The following is a 24,226-nucleotide window of genomic DNA, read 5'->3' as shown; positions in this document are numbered from 1 at the left end:
GGGGCTCAGAGTTCTAAGCTGCCTACCAATTTTCAGGGCTGGTAAATCAAAATCAAAGAAATCAAAATTTAAATCATGTTTCTACCAAGGATGTTTATCTCTAATAACCAATCACCTACTTCTAGTCTTGAGAGGTACTGAGGATTTGTCATAGTGGGGCCTATTACCCCTAAAGCCAGAGGATTCTACACCAAAATATCGTTTCTAAAAATCATAACTCTTTCCAGGTGTCTACTCCGTCCAACTTGGAGGAAATTGACAAAGAGGTGCTTTGACAAGCTCCATCTTAGTAATTCTCAACTTACTAGGAGGGGGCCGGGGACCAGCAGGTCCTGCTTCCTATGAGGGTAAATGGGAGGGGATTTAAAAAATCAAACTCACGACAACATTTTTAAAAGCCAAACTGAAAAAGAATAAAGCTTCACAGTTTGGGCTCATAAAGATATGTAGAGATGACAGGGTGAGAAAATATCTTCTTTCAAAAGCACAGGAGTGCATGATTTTAAAATGTGTGTGGAACAGCATTACTTAATCCCCCAATGGTGCTTGGCGTGAGTATTATTACTTCCATTCTGCAGATCACAAAACAGAGGTTTAGACACGGTGAGAGGTTTGTTTCTTGTGAACGGCCGGCAGGCAGCCAATCCTGTGCAGGAGTTCTGATGGGCTCTGACAGTGTCTTTGGTGTGGTATCTGCCTCCAGCCCTCATGCCACTGGGAAGGCCTCCCCGCAGCAGTGGGGAAGAGGAGCTATTAACAGAACAGGTTTTACGTCGCTAAGAGCTCATCTTCCCCATGATCCCATGGTACTGGCAAGCTCTGGCCAGAAGACAACTTATCAAAGACACTTAAGCAATACGCTGGCTCCTGCTGCTCATTTTGGTTCCCATCGTTACTGATAGCCTTTCAAAGGAGGATGGGAAGGCCACCACCACATAGCTCCACACCGGCGGGAGTTTGAGAGGAGCTTGTTATTTTCATTATCCCAGACCTGTCTAAAAGGGATTTGCAACCTAAACTCTATATGCCCTTTAGTTTTCAGTTTCTACAGCCACTTAAAATTTTCTTAAGTTGAATTGATTATAGACTCTCATTCTGTGTGTTTCTTGCTAAATATATCCTTTAAACAGCATGCTCCTACCGGGTGTATGTTCTTGACATTAATTTCCCCAAGGGCATTATTTGGTATTTAGTGTAATTACTTCAATTAATAAATCTAGTGGGAGCGAAAGAGCCATTATCCCCTGCTTTACTTTTAGAGGAAGGAAAATTTTGGTAGAGATGAAGAGAGTGGGCAATTATAGCAAAACTACTTGAAAAATATAAACATTTTTCATGGAAAAAAAGAATTCTGACTCTAGAAAGAATTTAAGAATAGACTCAGTAATCCATGTGTTTCTGACCTCAGTTTTCTAGTACTGTGTTCTTACTTGAATAAATACATTGTTATGTTTGAACAATTAGGAGGGCACTGAAGGGATCTCTCAATAATAAGTTGAAAGTTTAAAAAATTTTTCTTTCTGCCAGGAGAAAATTAAGAATTTATAGGGGGGAAACTGCAGCAGCACCAAAGCGATCTATAATATTATTATCTTGAAAACTTCTCAGTAAAGTTTCAAGTTGATGGTAATCTCAGTTTTCTGAGACATTCCAAAAGTCAGAAATACCTACCCCAAAGGATTATCTCACAGTTTACCTCGGGCAATTTGACTGGCTCAACATATTGCAGGATGTATGAATCTAGATGTATGAATGATGGCTGGAAATGTTATCAGATCTGCAGGGCATTTAAACGAGACCAGCAAACTTGCTATACCTTTGATTTTGGAAAACAGCTACAAAGGGGTGTGATATTAAATATTAGAATTAGCCTTATTATTTCGATGAATTTACACAGTCAACCTAAAGTTTGGAAGTATTTTCATTCAAACAACTCCATAAAATGTCTTTAAGAGTAGTATTAAATTTATGTTTTATGGATTAAGACATGTTCACGTTTTTGAAGCCCTCCTTATCTTCTTTTCTTCCTCATTATAAAGTTTTATTTTTCTAACACTTGATTCATATTTATTATCCTTGTCAAAATAAAAGGAGAGAAAACCAAAATTAAGTTTTAAAATATCTATTTGGATTATTTGGTTTCAGTGGACACACATAGTCCAATATCCTGCCATTTCTTATTATCAACAGTTATAGAAATCGAGGGCATGAAAATTATCAACTTCTTTCATCAATAGCATAAATGAGGCCACATTTGGAAAAGATATTAGGCTCCATTATCATTTCAAATTGTAAAAATTAATTCAGTAAATCATAAATTTTAATACCTGTTTGCTATCGGCTCTTGGTAGTTCTGCTGGGGAGGACTGCCAAGAATAAAATTTCAGTTGTTAAACAGAGGACTCAGCCTTATCCACATAAAATATAGTATGATAAATATCTAGGCAATTTGTTTGAGTGATAATTTGTTCTCAGCTCTCTTTTCTTCCTCAACAGCCCCCCCCCAAAGAAAAGCAAACCCACTTGAGAGATGAATTATCTGGGTAATTGCTTCAATTTTATTATACATTATAAATGGTATAAAGATGAAAATATTGTAAATGTTGGCAATATGGCTTTACATACTTATATTCAGACTGTTGGTGTTATCCAAATAAAACAAAACATATCTATAAATCTAGACTGAGGAGAAAGGACCACATTATAATTCCATTTGTTTTTAGAAATAATGAAGCTGACTCTGCATGGCCCATACTGTAGTTTTATATAAAATCAATTAGCTGTCGATAGGTTGATTTTTGAAAACTGTCCTGTGGCTTTCCAAAAGTCCATAGCAAATTCCTTAACTACTATTTTTTCAAAATAAGGCTTGTAAATCTACATTTGTTAAGAGTAAGGAAAAGTGAGAACATTTCACACCCAACTCTGCTTATGAACAGGTACATTATGTTTTCCTTTATCTTTAGGCATCTCAAACACGGCTTCTTTTTATTTAGAACTCAAAGAAAAAATGCAGTAAATATTTTAATTTTAGGGTTTTATGCAAATTTGCATATAAGTTTCAGAACTCTTGATGGCCATGAAATGTGCCCATAATAAAAGGACAGTGTAATAAAATTGCTGTCATAAATGTAAACATGCCTTTAATCCTCTGCTGAACTATATACAGTTACTTAGATTCTAAGCTCTCTTTGTGGTCCTATTTAATTATATACTTTGTGTATAAACCTGAATATTACAGAACACAAGATGAAAGTAATACATATGCTATATAATTATCTCTAAACTAAATTCCTTGAGACCTTCAGCAAAGTATGCAACTTATATATTCAATTGAATTATATACTAGAATATACTTAGAAGATGATACAATAACTCCAAAAACAAAAAGCAGAATTTAGTATTCCGTCATACTTTTATGAGACGATGACAAATTTTATACAGTCGTTCAAACCATCGGTTCACAAAAGAAGTAAATTAATGACAATAAAATACTATTAAGGAATCATTTGCTTAGTGGTTCTTGAAATATTGGTATTAATGGAGCCACAAATTCAAAGTGTCAGAGTACATGCCAAGCATGTGTGTATAAGTATGCAAATTTTGATCTAACTCATCAGTTTACCATGATTGATTACCAGTGATATTTAAATCAACCTAAACATTCCAGACTCGAGGAAAAACTGTTTTCAATTTATAGGGCTTCTACAGGAGGAAAACTCAGCAGAGGTTTTTGCAATTGAGCAGATGTTACCAGAAAGAAAGGGCGGAGTGGGGGGGAGGGTGGAGTACTGAAGGATGCTCAACTAATTGAGCAAAATCCTATAGTGGAAGTCCGGAAGTTCATTTCTTCCTTTGCCTCTAGTCAGTTTTTAAATAATTCTAATCAGTCTGTAAGTTCTAGCCAGCTTCGCTGCTTAGGCATCATTAAAATCCAACTTCCAGTTCTGCCAGTGTATTCGCTTGTCTATATATTCACGTAATTAGCACCTTATCATTTTACCCTATTCTGGGACTTCCTCGAATCCTCCAAGTCTCACATCCAACATTGTGAAAAGCAGTTACTAGAACATCAAAAATTCTGCTGGCCTTCAGCTTCTGCTCTTTTTCCTATGTGAAAACAGGATTTTTAAAAGATGAGGGGGCATTATTGGTCAGATCGGTAAGTATTTAAGGTATGGTGCAAAACGTGGAGAAACCCAGAAAACCGAAGCACTTTCGTTGGTCCGAGCAGATCTGCGGTCTCCGGCCCTTGCATCACCAAGTATTTGTTGGGATTCCAGTTCTGGGGTCTCCCGGAGCCGGGGCTCAGGGCCCCGCCACGCGCGGCGCCGCCGGCAAGCGAGAGAACTCTGCGCAGCAGCCAGGCGTGCCTGGGCGCCGTGCCTGGCCGAGTTAATTTCTTTAAACCTGCTGTCCTTTTTGTCCTCCTTTCTTTCTTAAGGCCGCTCGAGTCATCCTGACAATTGCCAGGACGCGGCCCCAGTGCTATTGTCATGGAATGATTGTCTTAGGAAAGAACTACTTTTTGAGAAGTTCCTCCGAGACCAGCTGGTTCTGGGCTTTTCCTCGGTTGGACTTAAGGGACACGCCTAGAGATACTTGGGCTTCCCAGTGTCCCTTTTTGCTGTGGAGGGGCGCGGGGTTGACGGTGAGGCCCCCAGACCGGCCTCCGGCCGTTGGGTCTCGGCCAAAGTTTCGGGGGTCAAGTTTGCGGTGGGCTGCGCGCGCCGGCGGAGCCCGGACGCCGCCGATTGAGCGGCTCCTTGCCGTCTCCGACTGCAGGTCAGTGCGGCGACATTTGCCGCCAGGCTCTGGCGGGGAGCGGGGCGGGGGTTGCTCCTGCGCCCAAATCGCGGAGCCGGCGGCCTTGGGAGCGGAGCTTGGTGGCTGGAGCTGTGGAGCACGGGGTGTCCGGCCCCGGGTAAGAGGCGGGTCCGGGTGATCTCGGGGGCAGGGGGGGGGAGAAGGGGGAGCGGCGCCAGCCTCAGGGCGGGCCCGGGGGAGACCGCCCTGCGCCCGGGGTGCGGGGAGGGCGCGCAGGGCCCCTGCGCGGGGTCTCCACGCCGCCCCGCCGCTCTCACGTGGCGCACAAAGCCCCAGCAGCTCCGGCTCTTCCCAGGGCCCGGCGGCCTTGGCGGGAAGTAGCCCGCTCGCCCGGGGACGCACCTGTTGCCAGAGCACGACCCCCGCCTCCCGCTCACTCCGCGCCGCCCACCGCAGCCCGAGGCTACGAAGCTCGGCGCCGGTCCGAGCGCTCGGAATGGGCCAGGCCGGGGCCAAGGTCACGGCGTATCCGTGACTGAGGCCTCTTTGGACTCTTCCTTGCCTCTCCCCGCACACCCTCGGGGTGGAGGACGGAAGAGAAGCCCTTGGGAAAGAAGTGGGGGAGCAGATCCCGTCTGCTCACCGTCCCCCCTCCGCAGCCCCCAAGGGGCTTTGCGGAGAGGAGCGGGGGTGCCGAGGCTCGGGGAAACCTTTTGAGCCCTGGCGGGTTTTGACCCATTTTTTGTGTGTGGCGAGTGAAGTTCTGCCTCCTGGCCCCGTTCTCCCTCGTCTCAGGGTTCCGCGCCTCCGTCCACCGCGGCCTGGGGAGCGGGGAACTAGTCTCGGAGAGCCTGGGGCTCCTGGGAGCCCACCACTACACGGGCTGGCCCGGCTGGGCCCCCGTTTCGCGGGCACCGCAAGCCCACACGGACAGCACTTCGGGGAAGCAGAGCGCGAATCGGGAGCAGGGGGTGGCCCGAGGCAGTGGCAGGGGCCGAGGGGGCCCGCCTGGACGCTGCAGCCCTGCCGCTCCCTGGAGCTCGGCCGTCCATCTCGCGGCCGCGGGGACAGACACGCTCCTGCTTGGGACTCTCAAAACGCGGCCCCTGTCCTTCCATCCCGCGTGGGAGCTGCACAGCTTGCATTGCTCTAACTGCGCTCCCCCCCCCCCCCCCCTTTTACCCTCTGCCACCTTCTGCACTAAGTGGCAGGTCATGTGAACTTGGTCTCACATTGTCCACCGAGAAAACGGCGTGTGTGTGTTTAAGGTCCAGATACCTTTGAGCAGCAGGATTTCTCTACTGCTTCAAGTTGTAAAGCTTTTACTCCGACTAGACTGAGCTATTTCCCTAAATCAGCACAGAGGTGCAATCTTTTCCTCTAGGGCTTGGAAAAGCACTGAAGTTGAAGCCCCAGGCGCGGGAAGGTGGTGCGGGAGGCGGGCGCCGGGCCTGCGCGCTGGGCGGGAGCGGGGAAGCCGCCCACCTCGGCGTGGCGCGCTCCCCGGCGCCCATCGGGCCCGCGGCAAAGCCGCAGAGGGCTGTGTTTGGGACCCCGCTGCACCCGTGGTCGCCTGGGAGCTGTCAGAGGATTTGCAGGCGTCCCGGAGCCCTCTGTGTCCTGAGTAGTTCGGGGAGTGGCTCTATTTTAGCTAAAGTGGGCGAGCCTGGTGAATTAACAAACAGTCCTCCTGCTTGGCTCGTCGGAAGGCGCCTGTACAGCAATTTTTCCGCATCCAGCTGGGTCCCTTGGCGACTTCGTTTTTTTCCCCTTCCACCCCGGCGAAGGAAGGAGGCGTGTCTGCGACTTGAGTCCACTCTTAAGGCCATTCGTGGTCTGGCCTTGTTGAGGGATTGTTGGCCATCTTTTCTTTTACAGAGAAGCAAAGTTCGGTGTAGGAAAAGCGTCCGTTCCCTTGCTCCGTCCCCATACGTCCAGCGTGCCGCCGCAGCTTCGCGGGATCTGTCAACGAGGCCCGGCCTCGGCGAGGGCGCAAACTCGGGACCTGGAGCCTCCAGCCCTCTGCGCGCGCCGCTGATGTGGGTCGGTGCGGAACTGGGCCTCCAGGTCCTCGCTCTCCTAGACACCCGCAGGCACTCTGCCCCCGCAGTGGAAACCCTAACGCCCGAGGAGCCCGCGGCCACCCTGGACCACAAGCTGGCGTCCGCCGCCGGCTCCTCGGTGCCCGCAGTGTAGCCGTCCTGGGTTCTTCCAGAGGCAGCCCCCCTTGCCGTGGCTTCAGCCTGCCGGCCGCTCCAGTTGACGCGGCCACGAGGAGGAGACAGATGTGCCGCCGAGCGCGCGGGACTCGCGGCCCCCTCTCCACCCAGTTAATGACTCGGCGCAGGAGCGCAGCGCCAGTGCGCGGAGCACAGGGGGCTCACCGGGGCCTCTCGGGGCCGACACACACACACACCTACACACACACGCACAGACCGAATAGCGCGGTTTGTAAGTCGACCCTGAGCTCCCGGCTGGCCCCGCCCGCCGGCCAGGGTGGGACTGCCCAGCCCTGCGCCTCCAGCCGCGGCGTCCCGGGTGGCCTGCGCAGCTCAGAGGCGGCCCCGCGAGCTGCGGGCGGCCACCGCGCTGCCGTGCTCCCGGGGCACCGGGGTCGCTGAGGCTGCGGGGAAGCCTGAGAGCTAAAAAACTCTCCCGAGCTCTCGGGCGCCTCTCCAATCCCTCCTCCCTCCGCGCCCCCTCATTTCCTTTCCCTTCCTTCTCTCAAGTTGCTCTTCTTACAGCACTAGGATCCCCCCTCCCCACCGCCTCTGTTCCAGGTTCAAGAAGCTAGAGAATTGGGCAAAGCTCAAATTCTTTCTGTAACCCATTTTTTAAAAAAACGAAAAAGAGGAAATAGAAAGCAAGAGACCCCTCCCCTCGACAGTGTCAGGGGCAAAACCGTCACCAGACAGACATCCCGTGGAAGCCACGCCAGAAGGGCGCAATAAACAAAGCCCGCAGAAGGTTGGTGTTGGAAACTGAGACCGAAAGAACTTCAGACAGCGCATGGCCGTGAGCACTGCCGGCCCCCGCCTTGGCCCCGTCTCCCTGACCTTGGTCCAGGACCCCTGGCCCTCCAGCTTTTCCACAGGGATCTCTTTTTGCCCACGACATTTCCCTAAACTTGGAAGCAGCTCTGGAAGGACGCAGAGAGAACGCTTCACTTCCCCTCTCCAAAGCCAGAGGAACCTGCCCGCCAGCCGCCTGGCCCCTTCCCCTCCCTTCCTTTGGCCCCTTCCTTGTGATTTGGTTAGGGAAATTGGGAAGGGGGGGAAGGGGGGAGGAAAGTTAAAAAAAAAAAAAAAAAATTCAGGAAGGCGTGAGCTGAAGCGGTGAGTGTGTCAATCAGAGGGTTTTGTGCCTGGAGGCTCCTAGCGGCTCCAAGCAGAGGTGTCCCAGGGCGGCCCCCAATGAATATGAATAGGAATCCTTGCTAAATGGGACAGCAAAGCGCACCGCCCTGAATGATGGCACGTCATCCTAACCAGCCCAGGATAGATAGGAGGGCTCCTTTTGTCTCTTTTCTCCGCCGCAGCTCTATAAAAGCCCCTCTTTTTCAGCGTGAGGTTAGTGGAAGCGCACACCAACTAGCTGTCCAGGAAACAGCCTAACGCGAAGGCGCGGAGAGGGGAGGGCGAGAGGCGGGGAGAGGCAGCGCCTCGGCTTTTCTTCTCTGGTCTTGCCTCTGAGAAGTGGGTTGCCGGACTGCAGATTTTTATTACTATTATTATCATTCTTCAAGATTTCTTTTCTTTGCTCTCCCGCCTAAGGCTTCCCCACGGTAGGGCCGCAACTCTATACTAAAATGAATTCTGATTCGAGCTCTGTCTCCAGCAGAGCTTCGTCTCCGGACATGGATGAGCTGTACCTGAGGGACCACCATCACCGCCACCACCACCACCAGGAGAGCCGGCTGAACTCGGTCTCATCCACGCAGGGCGATATGGTGCAGAAGATGCCCGGGGAGAGCCTCTCGCGGGCCAGTGCCAAGGCCGCGGGCGAGAGCAGCAAGTACAAAATCAAGAAGCAGCTGTCGGAGCAGGACCTGCAGCAGCTGCGGCTGAAGATCAACGGGCGCGAGCGCAAGCGGATGCACGACCTGAACCTCGCCATGGACGGGCTGCGCGAGGTCATGCCCTACGCGCACGGGCCCTCGGTGCGCAAGCTCTCCAAGATCGCCACGCTCCTGCTGGCGAGAAACTACATCCTCATGCTCACCAGCTCCCTGGAGGAGATGAAGAGGCTGGTGGGCGAGATCTACGGGGGCCACCACTCGGCCTTCCACTGCGGGACGGTGGGCCACTCGGCCGGCCACCCGGCGCACGCCGCCAACGCCGTGCACCCGGTGCACCCCATCCTGGGCGGCGCGCTCTCGTCCGGCACCGCCTCGTCGCCGCTGTCCGCCGCCTCGCTGCCGGCCCTCGGCACCATCCGGCCGCCGCACTCGCTGCTCAAGGCGCCCTCCACGCCGCCCGCGCTGCAGCTGAGCAGCGGCTTCCAGCACTGGGCGGGCCTGCCCTGCCCCTGCACCATCTGCCAGATGCCGCCGCCGCCGCACCTGTCCGCCCTCTCCACCGCCAGCATGGCCCGGCTGTCGGCCGAGTCCAAGGACTTGCTCAAGTGAGCTGCGGGCCCGCCGCGCGGCCGAGGATGCGGGCGGAGCGGCCGGAGGGCCGCGGGGCCGGGAGGGGAGAGGGAGGCCAGGCCCTGGGCCGGCGGGAGGGTGGCCCTTCCTGCCCGCGCCCTCGGAGGAAGCGCAGACCCCACCTGACCCCTGGAGGGAAAGGACTGCCGAGTCTGGGGGGGCGGGGGGGAGCGGAGGGGGCTGGCCCAGATGTCGTGTGTTTGCATGCATGCTTCTTTCCCCCAGGCCGCGCCAGTATTTCTCACTGCCATCAGCTCTTGTCAAAACTGCATTTGTTGTATAGGGACGGGACCGGTGTCGTTGGAAACTCGAGAAGGGGCTTGGAGAGGACTCCTCCTCGGGCTCTGTGTTCTCATTTTGCAAAAAGACGACCCTCCCTTTGGGCAAAACAAATGTAAATATTTCCCTGAGGTGGATGCAATTTTGACTGCCAGTGTTGTCGCCACAGTTTTTCTAGGGACAATGGAAAGGGAGGGATCTCGGCTCCGTCCAGGCCAGGATGCCTTCCCGGAGGGGTTTCCCTTCCACACAGCGTAGGTCAAAAGAATGCATGCAGCTTCTAAATGAATCTTGTCTGAACATGTTGTGCAGGCCGTGATGCCGTTTTCCTTGTAACAAGGATTTACTAGTGAATTCTCCCCCATCCTCCATCTAACTGTCTGTGGTTGTAGGAAATGAAAACGGGGGCAGAGTGCAAAGACCCACACTCCTGCGCACGCGCTCCTTCCCCCGCCCCACCCGCTTCAAACTCCGTCCCAAACCTTCCTCAGCCGTCCCGGCCCCAGTTGGCAAAAACGTGGGCTCCCTTAGGGGCTCGCCCCACCCCCACTGCTCAGCTATTCTGCATGCCGGGTCGCCGCTCTCTATCATCAGCTTTGAAAACTTGTGGTTTGGGGAAGAGGGATCGCTTTTATTTTCTGGAACATTTGCTTGAAATATTTTGTTAGGGCCTCAAAGACAATGCCTGTCTTTATTTTTTATATATTCTTGATAACTATGATATATTTATTAATAACCAGTGTTTCTGGATGAGATTTCAAATAAAAAAGAACCTTTAAATCCTGGTTTTGCCTTTGCCTAAAATGTTAGCCCTGGGATAGAGAAAATGCGGACCTAGTACGGGTGTGGGGGGGTGCAGTGAGGGATTTCGATGGGTGGGTGGATCTGAAGGTTTTCTCTGGTCATTTATGGGGAAAGAAGATGGGTAAATTGATGTTAATTATTCCATCTAAATGTCCTTTGGATGGGACACTGCCCCCATTTGTAATTTTATGTTATCTGAAGCTCCTTATTTCTCTGCAGTAACCAGACCCTCATAAACTCAGCAATTGAGATTTTAAAAAGTAATCTGGAAACCCAAGCGGGCAGGAAATGAGCGGAGGGTGGTGACTGCCTTGGCTGTGCTGGCAACCAGCGAGAAGGAAGCAGTAAGTTTGTGTTTTTCTGCTGTTGTTTTTTCACTTTAAGTTGACCAAGTGGACTTTTTTGTTTAAACAGGTTAAAATCCGGTATATGTTTAGAAAATGAGCCAAGAGTGGGTCCTGGAAAATAACCACTCACCCAAATGCCTGCCCTGTGGCGGGTGCTCTGCTGTGAAAGGGGATTTGGGGGGCGTGCGGGGGGGGGGGGGGGAGGGGGGTCACTGCTAATCACCACCTAAGTCTCTCCTTGTGCAGATTTATGGCAGAGTTCTTGCTTCTGCCTCCTCCCCTTAGAAGATTATTGGTGCCATTAGTAGACTATGATTGGACTTCTGTCTACATAAATAACTGCTAAAACGATCCCTTCTAATCAATTTTGTACAATACTTTTCTCCCATAGTCAAAGAGTTTGTTTTCGTGAAAGTAAGCCAGCAAGGGGTTTTTGTTCATTGGCATAAAGAAGACAAGAAATCGAACTCTAGTGATGATAACCCCAACAGCACATGACTCTATTTTCCACTGGGGAAAAGAGAAACGTACCCCACCCGCCAGAACCGGCATCCAATCAGATCGAGGGGCTTTGGCCAGAGGCGGGCAGGGGTGTCTTTCCCCAGGGCGCAGGGCAGAGGCACTTCTAGGCAGCTTTTTCCTTGGCCTGCCTGGGTCCTGCTCCCTTCCCTGGGCTGCCCCTGCCTGGGGGGGACATCTCGGTCTCCTCTAGCCATCTTCTTCTCTTCCACCTGACCCACCCTGTCCTGCCCGGGAGAAAACCTGGAGTGAGGGTCTGCAGTGGAAAGCTCTGGTTTCCACTGGTTTTAGGCAAATGGGGGAATAATCGCCTGTTCCCGGAAGGGGATTCATTTCTCTGGGGCAGGAAGGAGCTGTTGAGGATTTATCTGAAACCAACACTAGGCAGTCCTCCAGCCTTTCCAGAGAGTTTGTTATTTAGAAAGGGCAGGGGGAGGGAAAGTTTCATCAGTCAGGACAACGACTTTCCTGGGAGCCGTTCGCCTCCTTTCAGTCTTTCCAAAGGCCTGCCCCACCCCCCAAGACTGGCCTTCTGGCGTTGCCCTGCCCTGGAGCTGGGCTGGAGTTGGGTGCTGCGGAGGAGCTGAGGCCACACTCTTTGCACCACGGGAGCCTTTTGAGGTTGGGTGGCTGAGACCGGAGTCCCTTGAGTGTCCTCCAGTGGTCACCGCAAGGAGCTGTGAGGTGGACTCTGTCCTGGGGGATTGTGCTAAGGACTCTGAGCCCAGGGAACTGAACCCCACATTCTCCAACTGAAGCGGAAACCAGGCACTGCTTCCAACAGAGTCCCTAAGCCGGGCGACTCTCTGGTTATAAAAAGTCCTTTAAGCGGAGACTGGGAGAGAGGGTCTCTTTAGCGACTGGACAGGAACCCAAGGAGGAAACTGAAGTGGCAGCCGGTGCCCCTCGGGGCTTCTTGGTTTACTGGGAAGAAACATTTCTACTCGCCTCTCCTCAAGGGCCTTGCTGGTCCCCTGGCGGAGTGAATTCGCAGGCAGACTTACTTTGATTGCATTTTCGTTAAATTGCTGAGACCACAAACAAGGCTACACGGTCAGGACAGTGGGAATGGTTCTTGGTTTTGAAATTGCACACGTGCCACTTTCTCGAAAGTTTGCCAGTTTACAGTCGGTTTTAATTAAATGTAGAATCACAGTGACCATCCTTCCTTTCCAGATTAAACGTTGCTTATATTTAAAAGGACAGGGGAAGCCTCCTGGGCAGAGGTATCTGGAGAAGCTCTGGCTAGAAACCTTGTCGGGGGAGAAAGTCACACTTAGAAAAGGGCAATGTCGGCTGGGCCCGGCCGCCAGATCTTTGTTCCCAGGGGCCCTCCCCTACTGCCACCCCATGTCCCCTGCTTTTGTCCGGACAGGGCAGGGAGCCGTGTCCCGAGCAGCCCGCAAAGCCCACGGTATCCAAGCTGCGCCAGCAAGAGGAAGCATGTCGCCTGAAATGTCCTGTTTCCAAACAGCCGGGCAGATTTTCCCCAGTCGGGCAAGCCTTTGTCGCCTCCACGAATACCCTCAGCAGAAGCTGCAGGGGGCTTCTCTCTCTGCGTAGAGGGGGGCTTCCTTGAATGGGCGCACTGCCAACAAGACTGCACCTTCGGGTCCCTTCCAGAGACCTCGACCTGGGCTCCCCACTCCCACCACAGGGTTTGGGGATCCCTTGGCAAATCTGGCGCCCCAACGCTCCAACCCTCCCTGCGGGCCTCTGCCATCCTGAAGACCCCTGGGGGGCTCTCCCGAGGCGGACTCTGTCTCGGGGGGGTGCCAATGCCTGGACGGCAGGGACCTTCCGCGGGGCACCTCTGCCTCCCCCTCCGCGCCCCCCCCCCCCCCCGCCCGGGCCACACCCCGGCCCCTCCTCCCCCCCTCGCCCTCGGATCCCAGCTGAGAAAGGGGGCGGTGAAGACTGGCCGTCGACCGATGGGGATTGGGGCTTCTCCTAGGGGGAACGGCCCCTCGGTTTCGGGAAAGGGAGAGGAAGCACGGCAGCAGAGGGGCGCTGGAAGGGTCTTTCCAAAGCAGTAGCCAAGGGTGCTGGCCCTAGGGGGACGGGCCTGCAGCTCCAGCTTTTCTCTGGGGTAACCCGCGGGAGGGGAGCGCACTTGCCCTCTGCAGCCCTGCCAGCTTGCCCAGCCCCGCGTGCACCCATTTCCCGGATACGTAGCCCAGAAGAGTCGAACTTCGGAGACTTCCGCGGCGTCACTGGGTCCTGGATGTCCGCTTCCAGTTAACCTTTCCCTGAAAGCGCAGGCGCGGGGCCGGAGAAGGTGCGGGAGCGCCGACGAAATAGCGAGAGCAGCGGCGTCGCATCCCTTGCCGGGGCCTCCCGGGGTGCTGTCGGTCGCTGACCCCAGCTGGCGCGCCCCGCTTCGGCCCCGCGTCCCTCCTCCTCCGCCCGGCGGCGGGTGCCAGGAGCTAGGTCCGACCCACACTGACCCAGCTCCGGGCCCTGGTCCCCCTCGAGAAAGACGCCGGGCGGTGGGGCCCACGCCGAAGGCGCCGAGGCCCGCGGAGGCCTGGAACACCCAGCACCTTTGCAATTGCAAGGGGGAGAAGCAACCCCAAGGCGAGCGACGGCCACCACCCCAACCACAGCCACCGCAAACCCCCACCTGCTCGCTGGGGCTGAGCGGCGCCTTCCTCGGCTTCCCCTGCGCTCCCGCGTGCCGCCCAGCGCTGGCACTCACCAGTTTGTACACCTCGCTCAGGCCTGGGACGGCCTGGTGGCCAGTCTCCTCGCTGGGGACCTCACGAGGCCCGGGCACCGACGCCACCCCCATCCGGCCGCAGCCCCTGGCGCTGCTCGCGGGCGACCCCCGCCCGGCCCTGCCCGCAGCCCCGGGCCCCCAGGGGGACACTGTCCGCTAAGGCCGGCGCCCTGCAAGGAAAGTTCGCGGCGCCCTGGGCCGGGCCTGGGCGTGAGACCCCTGGAGGGAGCAGGGAGCGAGGGCTGCGCAGACTGCGAGCCCGCCCCGCCGCCTCGGGTTCACCGCGGCGTCCTGGGGGTCGCGTGGAAACCCGGGGCGCGAGCTTCTTCCGCCCCAGGAAGGCGGGGGAGGGAGGGCAAGGGTCTTTGAGACAGATTGAGAGCTGTCCGGGAAAGTTTTCTTTCCGGGTCCCTCTAACTCGCTGCCTGCGACCGACGCAGCCGTCGGAGGGTGCGGGGACCGGCCTGGATTCTGGGAGCGCTCCGGTGTCCATGCACGATGCAGCCTCTCGAACATTCCTCACCGCCCGGGGCCTGGAAAACTCAGGGCCCCTCTCTGCGTGCCGCGGAGCACTGGAGGCAGTAGTGTGGAGACCCCCCTCTCCTCCTCGTCATCCCCTCACCCCCTCCCCCACCCCGAAAGCAGGAGGAAGTTCACAGCCAGTTCCAGAGCACCCGGCAGGGTCAGCTTGACCCTTCTCGCTGTGGAGCTTCTCTCCTGTCCCTCCCCCGGGGCAGCCAACACCTGAGTGCTTTCCGGGTGCCACGAACTTCAGGGGCACCAGGGATCCGCGAGGAGGAGAACCGGAGAAGGAAGACTTTAAAATGTCTAAGAAACAGCCCGGCCGGAGTGGGGGCGCTCCAGAGTCCACGGGTTAAAACCCCCCGGAGGCGCAGAGCGCAGGGCGGCAGGGAGGCTTTCCCAGATGCTGGAAAGCTCTACTAGGTGCTGGAAAGCGTTTCCCAGAAGCTGGAAAGCGCCTGCACTAGAAGGAGAAGACGGGAGCCTTTGATTAATGCGGAAGTGAAAAGAAGCAGTGATAGCAACACTTTTCATCCCAGTTTGAGATTTATGGACACTGAGATAAACTTAAGTCTGGGGCATCTCTGTAAATCATGTCCCCATTCGTTATTACCAAATGAGCAAATCATCTTTCTTTTAGCTGGCTTTTAAAAGGAAAAAATAAAAGGCACCGGTGGAGGGGGAGGGATGGTGAAATCTTCTTTTAACGGGATTAGAGTCATTATCCTCCTGGTGTCCCCGGCTCTGTGAGCTATAGAAACTTGCCTCTGGACTCCAGGGTTCACCAGGCTGTATTCTAAACATAAAACAATCCCATAATTTCCTTCAAGAACAAAAGTTTTCAAAGAAATGACCTGCGCGGTATCCCCCTCAATAAAGCAGAAGTGACTTAATGGTCTGTTAATTACTCTGTCCCCGCAGGGGGAGGGATGCTGCTGAAAGGATGGCTGCAAACCCGCTGTTGATTGAAGCTGTGGTTTATCCCCAAATGTACAGCTGGGGCTGGGCTATTGAAAGCCCAGACAAAACAAAATCCCCGATAAATAATCCTACCTAGAACCCAAAGAGTCAGCGTACAATTGCTGGATCTGTGCTGGGTCCCAGAGCCTGGGAAGTCAGGGCAGCCCTCCCCTGGGCCTTCGGGTAATCTTTAGAGCTTGTGCTGAGGGCTCGTGGACAGGGCTATAAAAGAGCTTGTTTGACTTCCGGTCCCCTTGTCCTGCTGTGTGGAATTGCTTTCGCTTTCATTGGAGATTTTGACTATACTTCTTTCATCCCAATCTTCTTTTGTACTAATTGCAGTTTGTTTCATCGTTTACACTTTTTTGTTTAGTCATCGTTTCCATTCTTTTGAACTGAACGTAAGAAGACAGATTTTGAGTGTCATGGTAAAAAAAAAAGGGCAGAGTATGGGAGGCAAGTTTGCGTTGTCAAGCTCTTTCTCCATTTCTAAGATAACCATGGCATGATACAATGAAATGTATTTCTAAAATGTAAAGGCTGAAAGGCTCTGTATAAGCCCAAGAAAACAGAATAATCATCCAGTTAATATGGTTTAAGAGACAGTTAATTTGAAAAATCCAATTTTTAAAACACCTCTTTGAGGAAAAACAAACACACTGACAAACATGTTCTACACTGTGTCCAAATTCCCTTAAATAATTGAGACAATGCTGGTTTCAATTTGTTGGACATTTGGTCTTTGTGCATTTAAATAAAACGTTGCGGAAAGGTGAAATCAGGCCTCTGTAGATTTGGGGTATCATGAAAGCGATCAAGATGAGGACAGGATCTGTTATGGAAATAAGTTCTCTGTTTGAACAAGGCAAGCAGCAAGAAGACTTGGCCAAGTCTCTAGACCTACTGCATCCTCCCTTGCATCTCAAGGAAGAATATAAGGGCTGGTGACTCAAGAAGTGTCCAATCGCTTAAACCCAACCTTCCCTCCAATCATCACTAAACTTACATTCTGGGTCTTTGAGTAGCTGATTGCTCCCCTCAGTCATGCCAGAACTGGGATCCAAACCCGGACAGTGTGACCCCTGTGGCCCGAGAAGCCCTGGTCCTGTCGATGAGACCCGCATACCAAAGGCCACCTCTGCATGTCTCCTCAGGGATGCCCTCTGCCTGTCCCCAGGGCTGCCTGCCTGAGGTGAACATGCAGCCATTCCCTCTTGCTGAGGAAACCATGCGGGATACCAGAAAGTGATGAGACCATTTGTTGCCCATTTTACTAGAATAATTTTACTAATAAAATAGGGTTCAAGACAGTCTTAGGAACTATACTGACGTACCATGTAGAGATGGATTCATTTCTCTGCAGAATTAATGTATTCAGGCATCAGTTCCCCTCCCCAAAGAGCATTTCGACTTGGAAACTTTCTGTTTTCACTCTTAACGTGCTTGGCTCTCTAGCATTTTCTTCATCCTGTGGAGTATTAACTGAGCCATTTGGTCTCTTCAGGACCCCAGATTACATTGAAGACCAGCAACTTTTTGTCATTATTGATACTGACAAGTTTTTAAATAGAAAACAAGGAGAAATATTTACTGTATTTTTCACACTAAACACTAGATCTCAATACAAGGAACTTACAAAGGAGCTGCAACTTGAAGGAAAATACTAAAAATTCTTTGGAATAGGTTCAAAATGGAGAAACCGAATGTTCTTTAGAAATCTCAATTTTATTGAAATCTCAGCCAAATGTTGGCTTGTGTTTGAAGTGCCTGATGCTGACAATCCTGGAGAGTGGCTGAGGATACGGAAGAAGAGGGAGGCAGGGCCGTGCTACTGCTCCAATCTGTGGTTCCCGTGAAGGCTCACTGTGTAGACCCCAAGCCTCATGGAAGGGGACAGTGAGGGGTGAGACGCTTTTCTTATAGGCATTAACTTGACCACGATAGTCTTTCCTTTCTCTGTAACTCTTTTGAAATTTCACATGAAGGTTGCTTATCTAAAATGTAGATTGTTATGCTATAAAAGTAGGTTCTAGAGTTTGTGGAGACTAGAAGTACGTTCAAAGGGATATTCAATGCTTCCCTTTAGACTTAACTGGGAGGCAGAATCTGCAGAGAAATGAATTTATGAAACGGAGCAGGTAAGGTAAGAAATACAGTGTCAATTTTTTAGTTGCAAACCACGTCTGCTGGTATGAGGTATCAGGCCTCACTCAATAGTTTTGTCTCTTACATTTACAGGCTTTACGTCATTAAGTCACTGCTTAGAAAGTGACCATTTTTACTGACTTCCAAGGTGAGAGGTTTATGGGTAACTTTCTCTTTCCCCTCTATCTGGTTCCTCAGTTTTTTTCTTCCTCTATCCTCCATCTTGCTTCTCAATTATCTATTCTTTTTTTGGGGGGGAGGGGGAGGGAGTTTCTTGCTTTCTATCCTCTCCTACCTCTCTGCTTCCATTGTCTGTTTTATGTTCCATTCTAATTCCTCACTTCACTCTTTTTCCCCTTCCATTTGACACTTCACTGCTTTAGAGAAACAGGGGCTTTTTACTAGCTGCAACCTATGTTTCTGTGCATATAACTGCTTGCTCTACCAACCACTTTGGTTTCTAGGAAAATTGCCTTGAATATCTTCACTCCTAGCCTGTGTTATGCTATTGAAAAATGAGCTGCATAACCTCAAAGGAGTTAGAAAATGCTTTTAACATTCAAAAGCAGTATTGTCTTCAGAATGTCTTACTGGGTGAAGGGGACTTAGTGATATGTTTTCCAAAGTTGTGTCAAATTTAGGCAAAACCATTATATTAAGAATTGTAACAGAGTACTTAATAGGTGCCAGTAATGATTTTAAACACTTGACAAACATTAACTATTTATTTTTTAATATGTTATTTATTTAAATACAGAGTAGGCTAGGTAGATGCTGTGCATGTGGTGGGTTTGTATTATATTTGCACAACGCTGAACTTAGAGAACCCCAATTTTTTAAATTGTGTTTCCAGCAAACCTACCCCACTTTTGTCCGGGAGGGAGACATTATCTTTATTATCCTGGACAAGAAGAAAACCTGCCCTCTACTGTAGTGAGAGACTCTCTCCTTTCCAAGGCTGTTTCCTATACAAACATCTTTGAATAGATCATCTATAAATAGATTAAAGTCCACCAATGTCTCCATTTGCAAGACATGCAGAAATGAAATCCCTGGAGAACTGTCTCCCAAAAGAGTGCTGTGTTGAGCACATGCTTTCGAGTTTGGCATATTGTCACTGTTGTTTGGGATAAGGCCAATGTCCACTCCCATTCCCTTGTCCCACACAGGCATGCTTCAAGTATATTTGATCTTACATCCTTGAATATGCATAAATTGGATGAATCCCTATAAAACAAGCAGTGTTACTTTGTATGTGTGCCTGTTTTTAATTTACAGATAGATCACATTGTACCTTTCTTCTGTTTCATGATTATATATAGTTTTTAAAACACAATTTATTGAAGTTTATCACTCATAGATGAACATACTTAAACAATAAGTGTATAGTAGAAGTTATGAATCTACAAAACAACATGCGGAACATCGTGCATCACCCCACCACAAACACCTTGCTTTGTTGTGAAACATTTGTAACAAATTATGAAAGAACATTGCCCAAGTATTACTATTAACTATAGTACATATCTTATATTTGATGTATTTTTCTCCCAAGCAAGCCTTTTATTTTTTTGTTCATAAACCATATAATTTAAAATATACAATCAATGGCATTTGGTATGATCACTGAACTATGCATTCATCACTTCAATCAATATTAAATCATGTTCATTACTCAAAAAAAAACAAAAAAAAAAACACCTCATCATATGTTAGTGCTACTAATTATAAATCCTGTGTGTGTTCACCATTTCTATCTTTTTCCAAACATTTACAAACAGCTTTTTACCAATTCTGCATAGATTAAACCTCAGCTTTTTATTCTCTAATCACATTCTTTTCTCTGGTGACTTACATTCTAGCTATTAACTCTATGAGTTTGTTCATTATATTTAGTTCACAATAGCGAGATCATACAATATTTTTTTTACCTTGCTTGCTTCACTCAACATAATGCCCTCTCGGTTTATACACATATGTTTCCCAACTTCATTTCTTCTTACAGCTGAATAATATTCCATCATGTGTATGCATCACATTTTCTTTATATATTTGTCAATGGGACATTTGGGTTGTTTCCATTTTTTGTCAATGGTGAATAATGTCGCTATGACCATCAACATGCAGATGTCTGTTCGTGTCACTGCTCTCAATTCTTCTGGGTATCTGCCTAGTAGTGGTGCTGCTGGGTCACATGGTAGATCTATATCTAACTTCCTTAGGACCACCAAATAGACTTCCACAGCGGCTGTACCATTCTACATTCCCACCAGCAGTGAACATGCATTCTTATCTCTCCACATACTCTTCAACACTTGCAGTTTTCTGTTTTGTTCATAGTGGCCATTCTAGTAGGTGTGAAATGATATCTCATTGATTTGCATTTCCCTAATAGCTAGTGTTTCTGAGCATACTTTCTTGTGTTTTTGTTTTGTTTTGTTTTTGCCATTTGTATTTCTTTTTTAGAAAAGTCTATTCAAGTCTTTTGCCCATTTTTTTTAACCGGGTCATTTGTCCTTTTATTGTTGAGTTTTGGAATTTCTTTCTATATCATGGATGTTAGACCTTTGTCAGATGTGTGATTTCTAAATATTTTCTCCCATTAAATAGGCTGCTTTTTACCCTCTTCATAAAGTTCTTTGATATGGAAATGTTTAATTTTGAGGAGGTCCTATTTATCTATTTTTCTTTTCTTGCTTGTGTTTTGGGTGTAAGGTTTAAGAGATCCCCACCTACTACAAGATTCTTGTATCTGTTTCCTCATATTATCTTCTAGGGGTTTTATGGTCCTGGCTTTTACGTTTAGGTCTTTGATCAATTTTAGGTTAATTCTCTTGTATAGGGAGTGAGATAGGGGGTCCTCTTTCATTCTTTTGATTATGGATATCCAGTTATCCCAGCACCATTTATTGAAGGGACTGTTCTGTTCAGGAAAAGTAGACTCAGTATCTTTTCTTGTAGTATCTTTATCTGGCTTTGGTATTAGAGTGATGCTGGCTTCGTAAAATGTGTTGGGTAATTTTCCCTTCTCTTCAATTTTTTGGAAGAGTTTAAGCAGGATTGGTATTAATTCTTCTCCAAAATGTTTGGTAGAATTCACCCATGAAGCCTTCTAGTCCTGGATTTTTCTTTGTTGAAAGATTTTTGATGACTGATTCAATTTATTGGCTTGTGATTGGTTTGTTGAGCTCCTGTATTTCTTATAGAGTCAATGTAGGTTTCTAGGAATTTGTCTATTTTATCTAGGTTGTCTAATTTGTTGGCATACAGTTTATCACAATATCCACTTATGATATTTTTATTTCTGTGGGTTCATTCGTAATGTCCTCCTTTCATTCCTGATTCTGTTTATTTGCATCTTCTCTCTTTTTCTCTTTGTTAGTCTTGCTAATGGTTTGTGAATTTTATTGTTTTCTCAAAGAACCAGCTTTTGGTTTTGTTGATTTTCTCTACTTTTTTTGTTGTTGCTATTCTCAATTTCTGCTCTAATCTTTGTTAATTCTTTCTTTTTGCTTTGGAATCGGTTTGCTGTTCTTTTCTTGTTTCTCCAGTTGTTCAGTTAGTTCTTTGATTTTAGCTCTTTCTTCTTTTTTAATATAGGCATTTAGGGCTATACATTTCCCTCTCAGCACTCCTTTCACTATATCCCTTAAGTTTTGATATGTTGTGTTCTCGTTTTCATTCATCTCAAGATATCTACTAATTTCTCTTGCAATTTCTTCTTTGACCCAATGATTGAGTGTGTTGTTTATCCTCAATAAATTTGCAATTTTTCCCCTTTCTCATCTATTTTTTTTTTTTCAAAGTTCAGTTTCCTTTAATGACCCCCATCTCCCTGAAGGGCAGGTGCAGGCAGCTAGGTGACAGCAAGAGAAAAAATATGGAACACTTCATGAATTTGTGTATTATCCCTGCCGAGAGGCCATGCGAAAATCTTCTCTGTATTGTTTCAATTTAATATATGTGCTGCCAAAGCGAGCACTCTCACTTATTATTGATTTCCAGCTTCATTCCATTATGATCAGAGAAGGTGCTTTGTATAATTTCAGTCTTCTTGAATTTATTGAGAGGTGTGTTGTGGCTCAACATGTGGTCTATCCTAGAGAAAGATCCGTGAGCACTTGAGAAGACTGTATAACCTGCTGGTTTGGGGAGCAGTGTTCTCTATATATCTGTCAGGTCCTGCTCATTCATCATATTATTCAAGTTCTCTATTTCCTTGTTGATCTTCTGTCTAGTTGTTCTGTCTATTGATGTGAGTGGCATGTTGAAGTCTCTATTATTGTAGAGATGTCTATTTCTCTTTACAGTTTTGCAGAGTTTATATCGTATATTTTGGGGCACTCTGGTTAAGTGCATAGATACTATGACTGTTGCTCCTTCCTGGTGATTGCCCCTTTTACTAATATATAATGGCCTTCTACATCCCTTATCACTTTGTTTGCATTTAAAGTCTGTTTTTCTGGCACCAGTATAACTACTCCTGCTCTCTTTTGGTTACTATTTGCATGAAATATCTTTTTCCAACCTTTCACTTTCAGTCTATTGCATCCTTGGGTCAAAGGTGAGTCTCCTGCAGACAGCATATGGATGGCTCATGTTTTCTTATCCATTCTGTCAGCCTGTGTCTTTTGACTGGGGGGTTTGATCCATTAGCACTGAATGTTGCTAGTGTAAAAGCACTACTTACTTCAGCCATTTTATCCTTTGGCTTTCATATGTCATATCTTATTTTGTCCATCTTTTTACTTTTTATTCTACCATTTCTGATAGTCTCCACTTCTACACTCTCCTCCAAGCCTTCCTCATTTGTCTTTTCTTTTCTAGCTGCAGAACTCCCTTTAGTGTTTCCTGCAGAACTTGATTTTTGTTTATAAACTCTTTCAGTTTCCATTTATCTATGAATATTTCAAGCTCACCACCATATTAGAAAGACAGTTTTGCCAGATAAAGAATTCTTGGCTGGCTGTTTTTCTCTTTCAGTACCATAATCATATCATACCACTGCCTTCTTACCTCTGTGGTTTCTGAAAAGAAATCCACACTAAGTTTTATTGGAGGTCCCCTGTAGGTGATGTTTTGCTTCTTCCTTACTGCTTTCAGAATTTTATTTTTATCTTTGGCATTTGGCATTCTGCATATTATGTGTCTTGGATTTATTCTAATTAGAGTATGCTGTGCTTCCAGGACACTTACATTCATGTCTTTCACCAGAGTTGGGAAATTTTAGCCCAATATTTCCTCAAATACTCTTTCTTCCCCTTTTCCCTACTCTTCTCCTTCTGGAATTCCAGTAACATGTATATTGGTATGCTTTGTGATACATTCAACTCCCTGAGTCCTTGCACTATATTTTCCATTCTTTGCTTTCTCTGTTCCTCTTTCTCTTCATTTTCAGTTGTTCTTTCCTCTATGTTGCTGATTCTTTCTTCCATTATTTCAAATCTGCTCTTGTGTGCTTCTGTTGTATTTTTAATCTCACTCATTGTGTCTCTCATTCCCATAAGCTGTTATTTTTCTACCCAAGATTTCAAATTTTTCTTCGTGCTTACTCAGTGTCTTCTTTATGTCTTTTATTTATTTAGCCATGCTGTCCTACAACCCTATGATTTGATTTTGAATATTTGTATGACCCTCATTGATTACCTGTTTCGAGTCCTATATCTTGGAGCTTTGATTTTTTCCTTTGTCTGAGTCATCTTCCTTTTTCTTTGTGTGGCTTTTTTGCTGTTGTCCAGGTATCTGATTCTGGTGCTGATGTTCAGTTTCTCTCTCTTGCCTAGGTATTTACTCTTAAGTAGCTATGTGCTACCACTATTCTTTGACTATTTGTTCAACTTGTTCTAAATAGTTAGGATTAACCCTATTTAACTGCTCAAACCAGGGCTAAGGACCCAAGTTTTGGGGTGCAGGCCAGTCTCTAAGGGCTTTGGAAAGGGTGGCAGTAATGGTAACTGCTTGCATTTTCTATCTATCTATCTATCTATTTTTTAAACATTATTTTAAAATACTTTCAAACTGATATGCCAGTTACAAAAATAAAACAAATCCCATACAGAGAACTGCAACTTATTTATTTATTTTTTTCTTTTTCATGATTTTTTAGTCTGGCCAGCAGATGACACTCCTGGGCAGACCTCTCAGCTGAGACCCCACCTGCTGGGAGCAATGCATTCAGTGTAACTCCTCTGGCTGGTAGGTGGTGCAAAAGCAGTGTCCTCAGGGCTGGCCAAACCTCAAAAATAAACTTTCTCAGAGGCTGTTCTCCACCCTTGGCTGGCCACACACTCCCTGTGCGTCTTCAGCAACCAGCCCTGGGCAGTCGGGGATGTTTGAGAAGACAAATTATCTCTAGCTCCCTGCCAGCTCTCTGGGCAAACAATGTCCTGGCCCCACTGGCCTGGAAGTGTGGGATCCCTCCAATGCAGCAGACCAAGTTCACCAGACAAAATCTGAATTTGCCATAGGCTGTGTCCCTTACTCTCTCCCTTCCTTGAGGAAGAAGATCCCTGCAGC

General features: G+C 48.3%; 1 protein-coding gene and 1 non-coding gene across 2 annotated transcripts; one reads left to right on the top strand and one right to left on the bottom strand.

The window, feature by feature from the left end:
• The first annotated feature begins 8,575 nt into the window (after nucleotides 1-8,575).
• OLIG3 (oligodendrocyte transcription factor 3) lies at nucleotides 8,576-9,394 on the top strand. The gene has a single exon (XM_004468551.1). It carries the CDS (start codon nucleotides 8,576-8,578, stop codon nucleotides 9,392-9,394), a length of 819 nt encoding a protein of 272 aa, XP_004468608.1.
• A 12,190-nt stretch (nucleotides 9,395-21,584) lies between these two features.
• Nucleotides 21,585-21,692, bottom strand: LOC111766572 (U6 spliceosomal RNA). Its single transcript, XR_002798594.2, has one exon. It is a non-coding gene; the product is annotated as a U6 spliceosomal RNA (small nuclear RNA).
• Between the last annotated feature and the right edge of the window lie 2,534 nt (nucleotides 21,693-24,226).

This window comes from Dasypus novemcinctus, chromosome 11, assembly GCF_030445035.2.
Source record: "Dasypus novemcinctus isolate mDasNov1 chromosome 11, mDasNov1.1.hap2, whole genome shotgun sequence".
Classification (NCBI taxonomy): Eukaryota; Metazoa; Chordata; class Mammalia; order Cingulata; family Dasypodidae; genus Dasypus; species Dasypus novemcinctus.
This window is presented reverse-complemented; position numbering and strand designations above follow the sequence as displayed.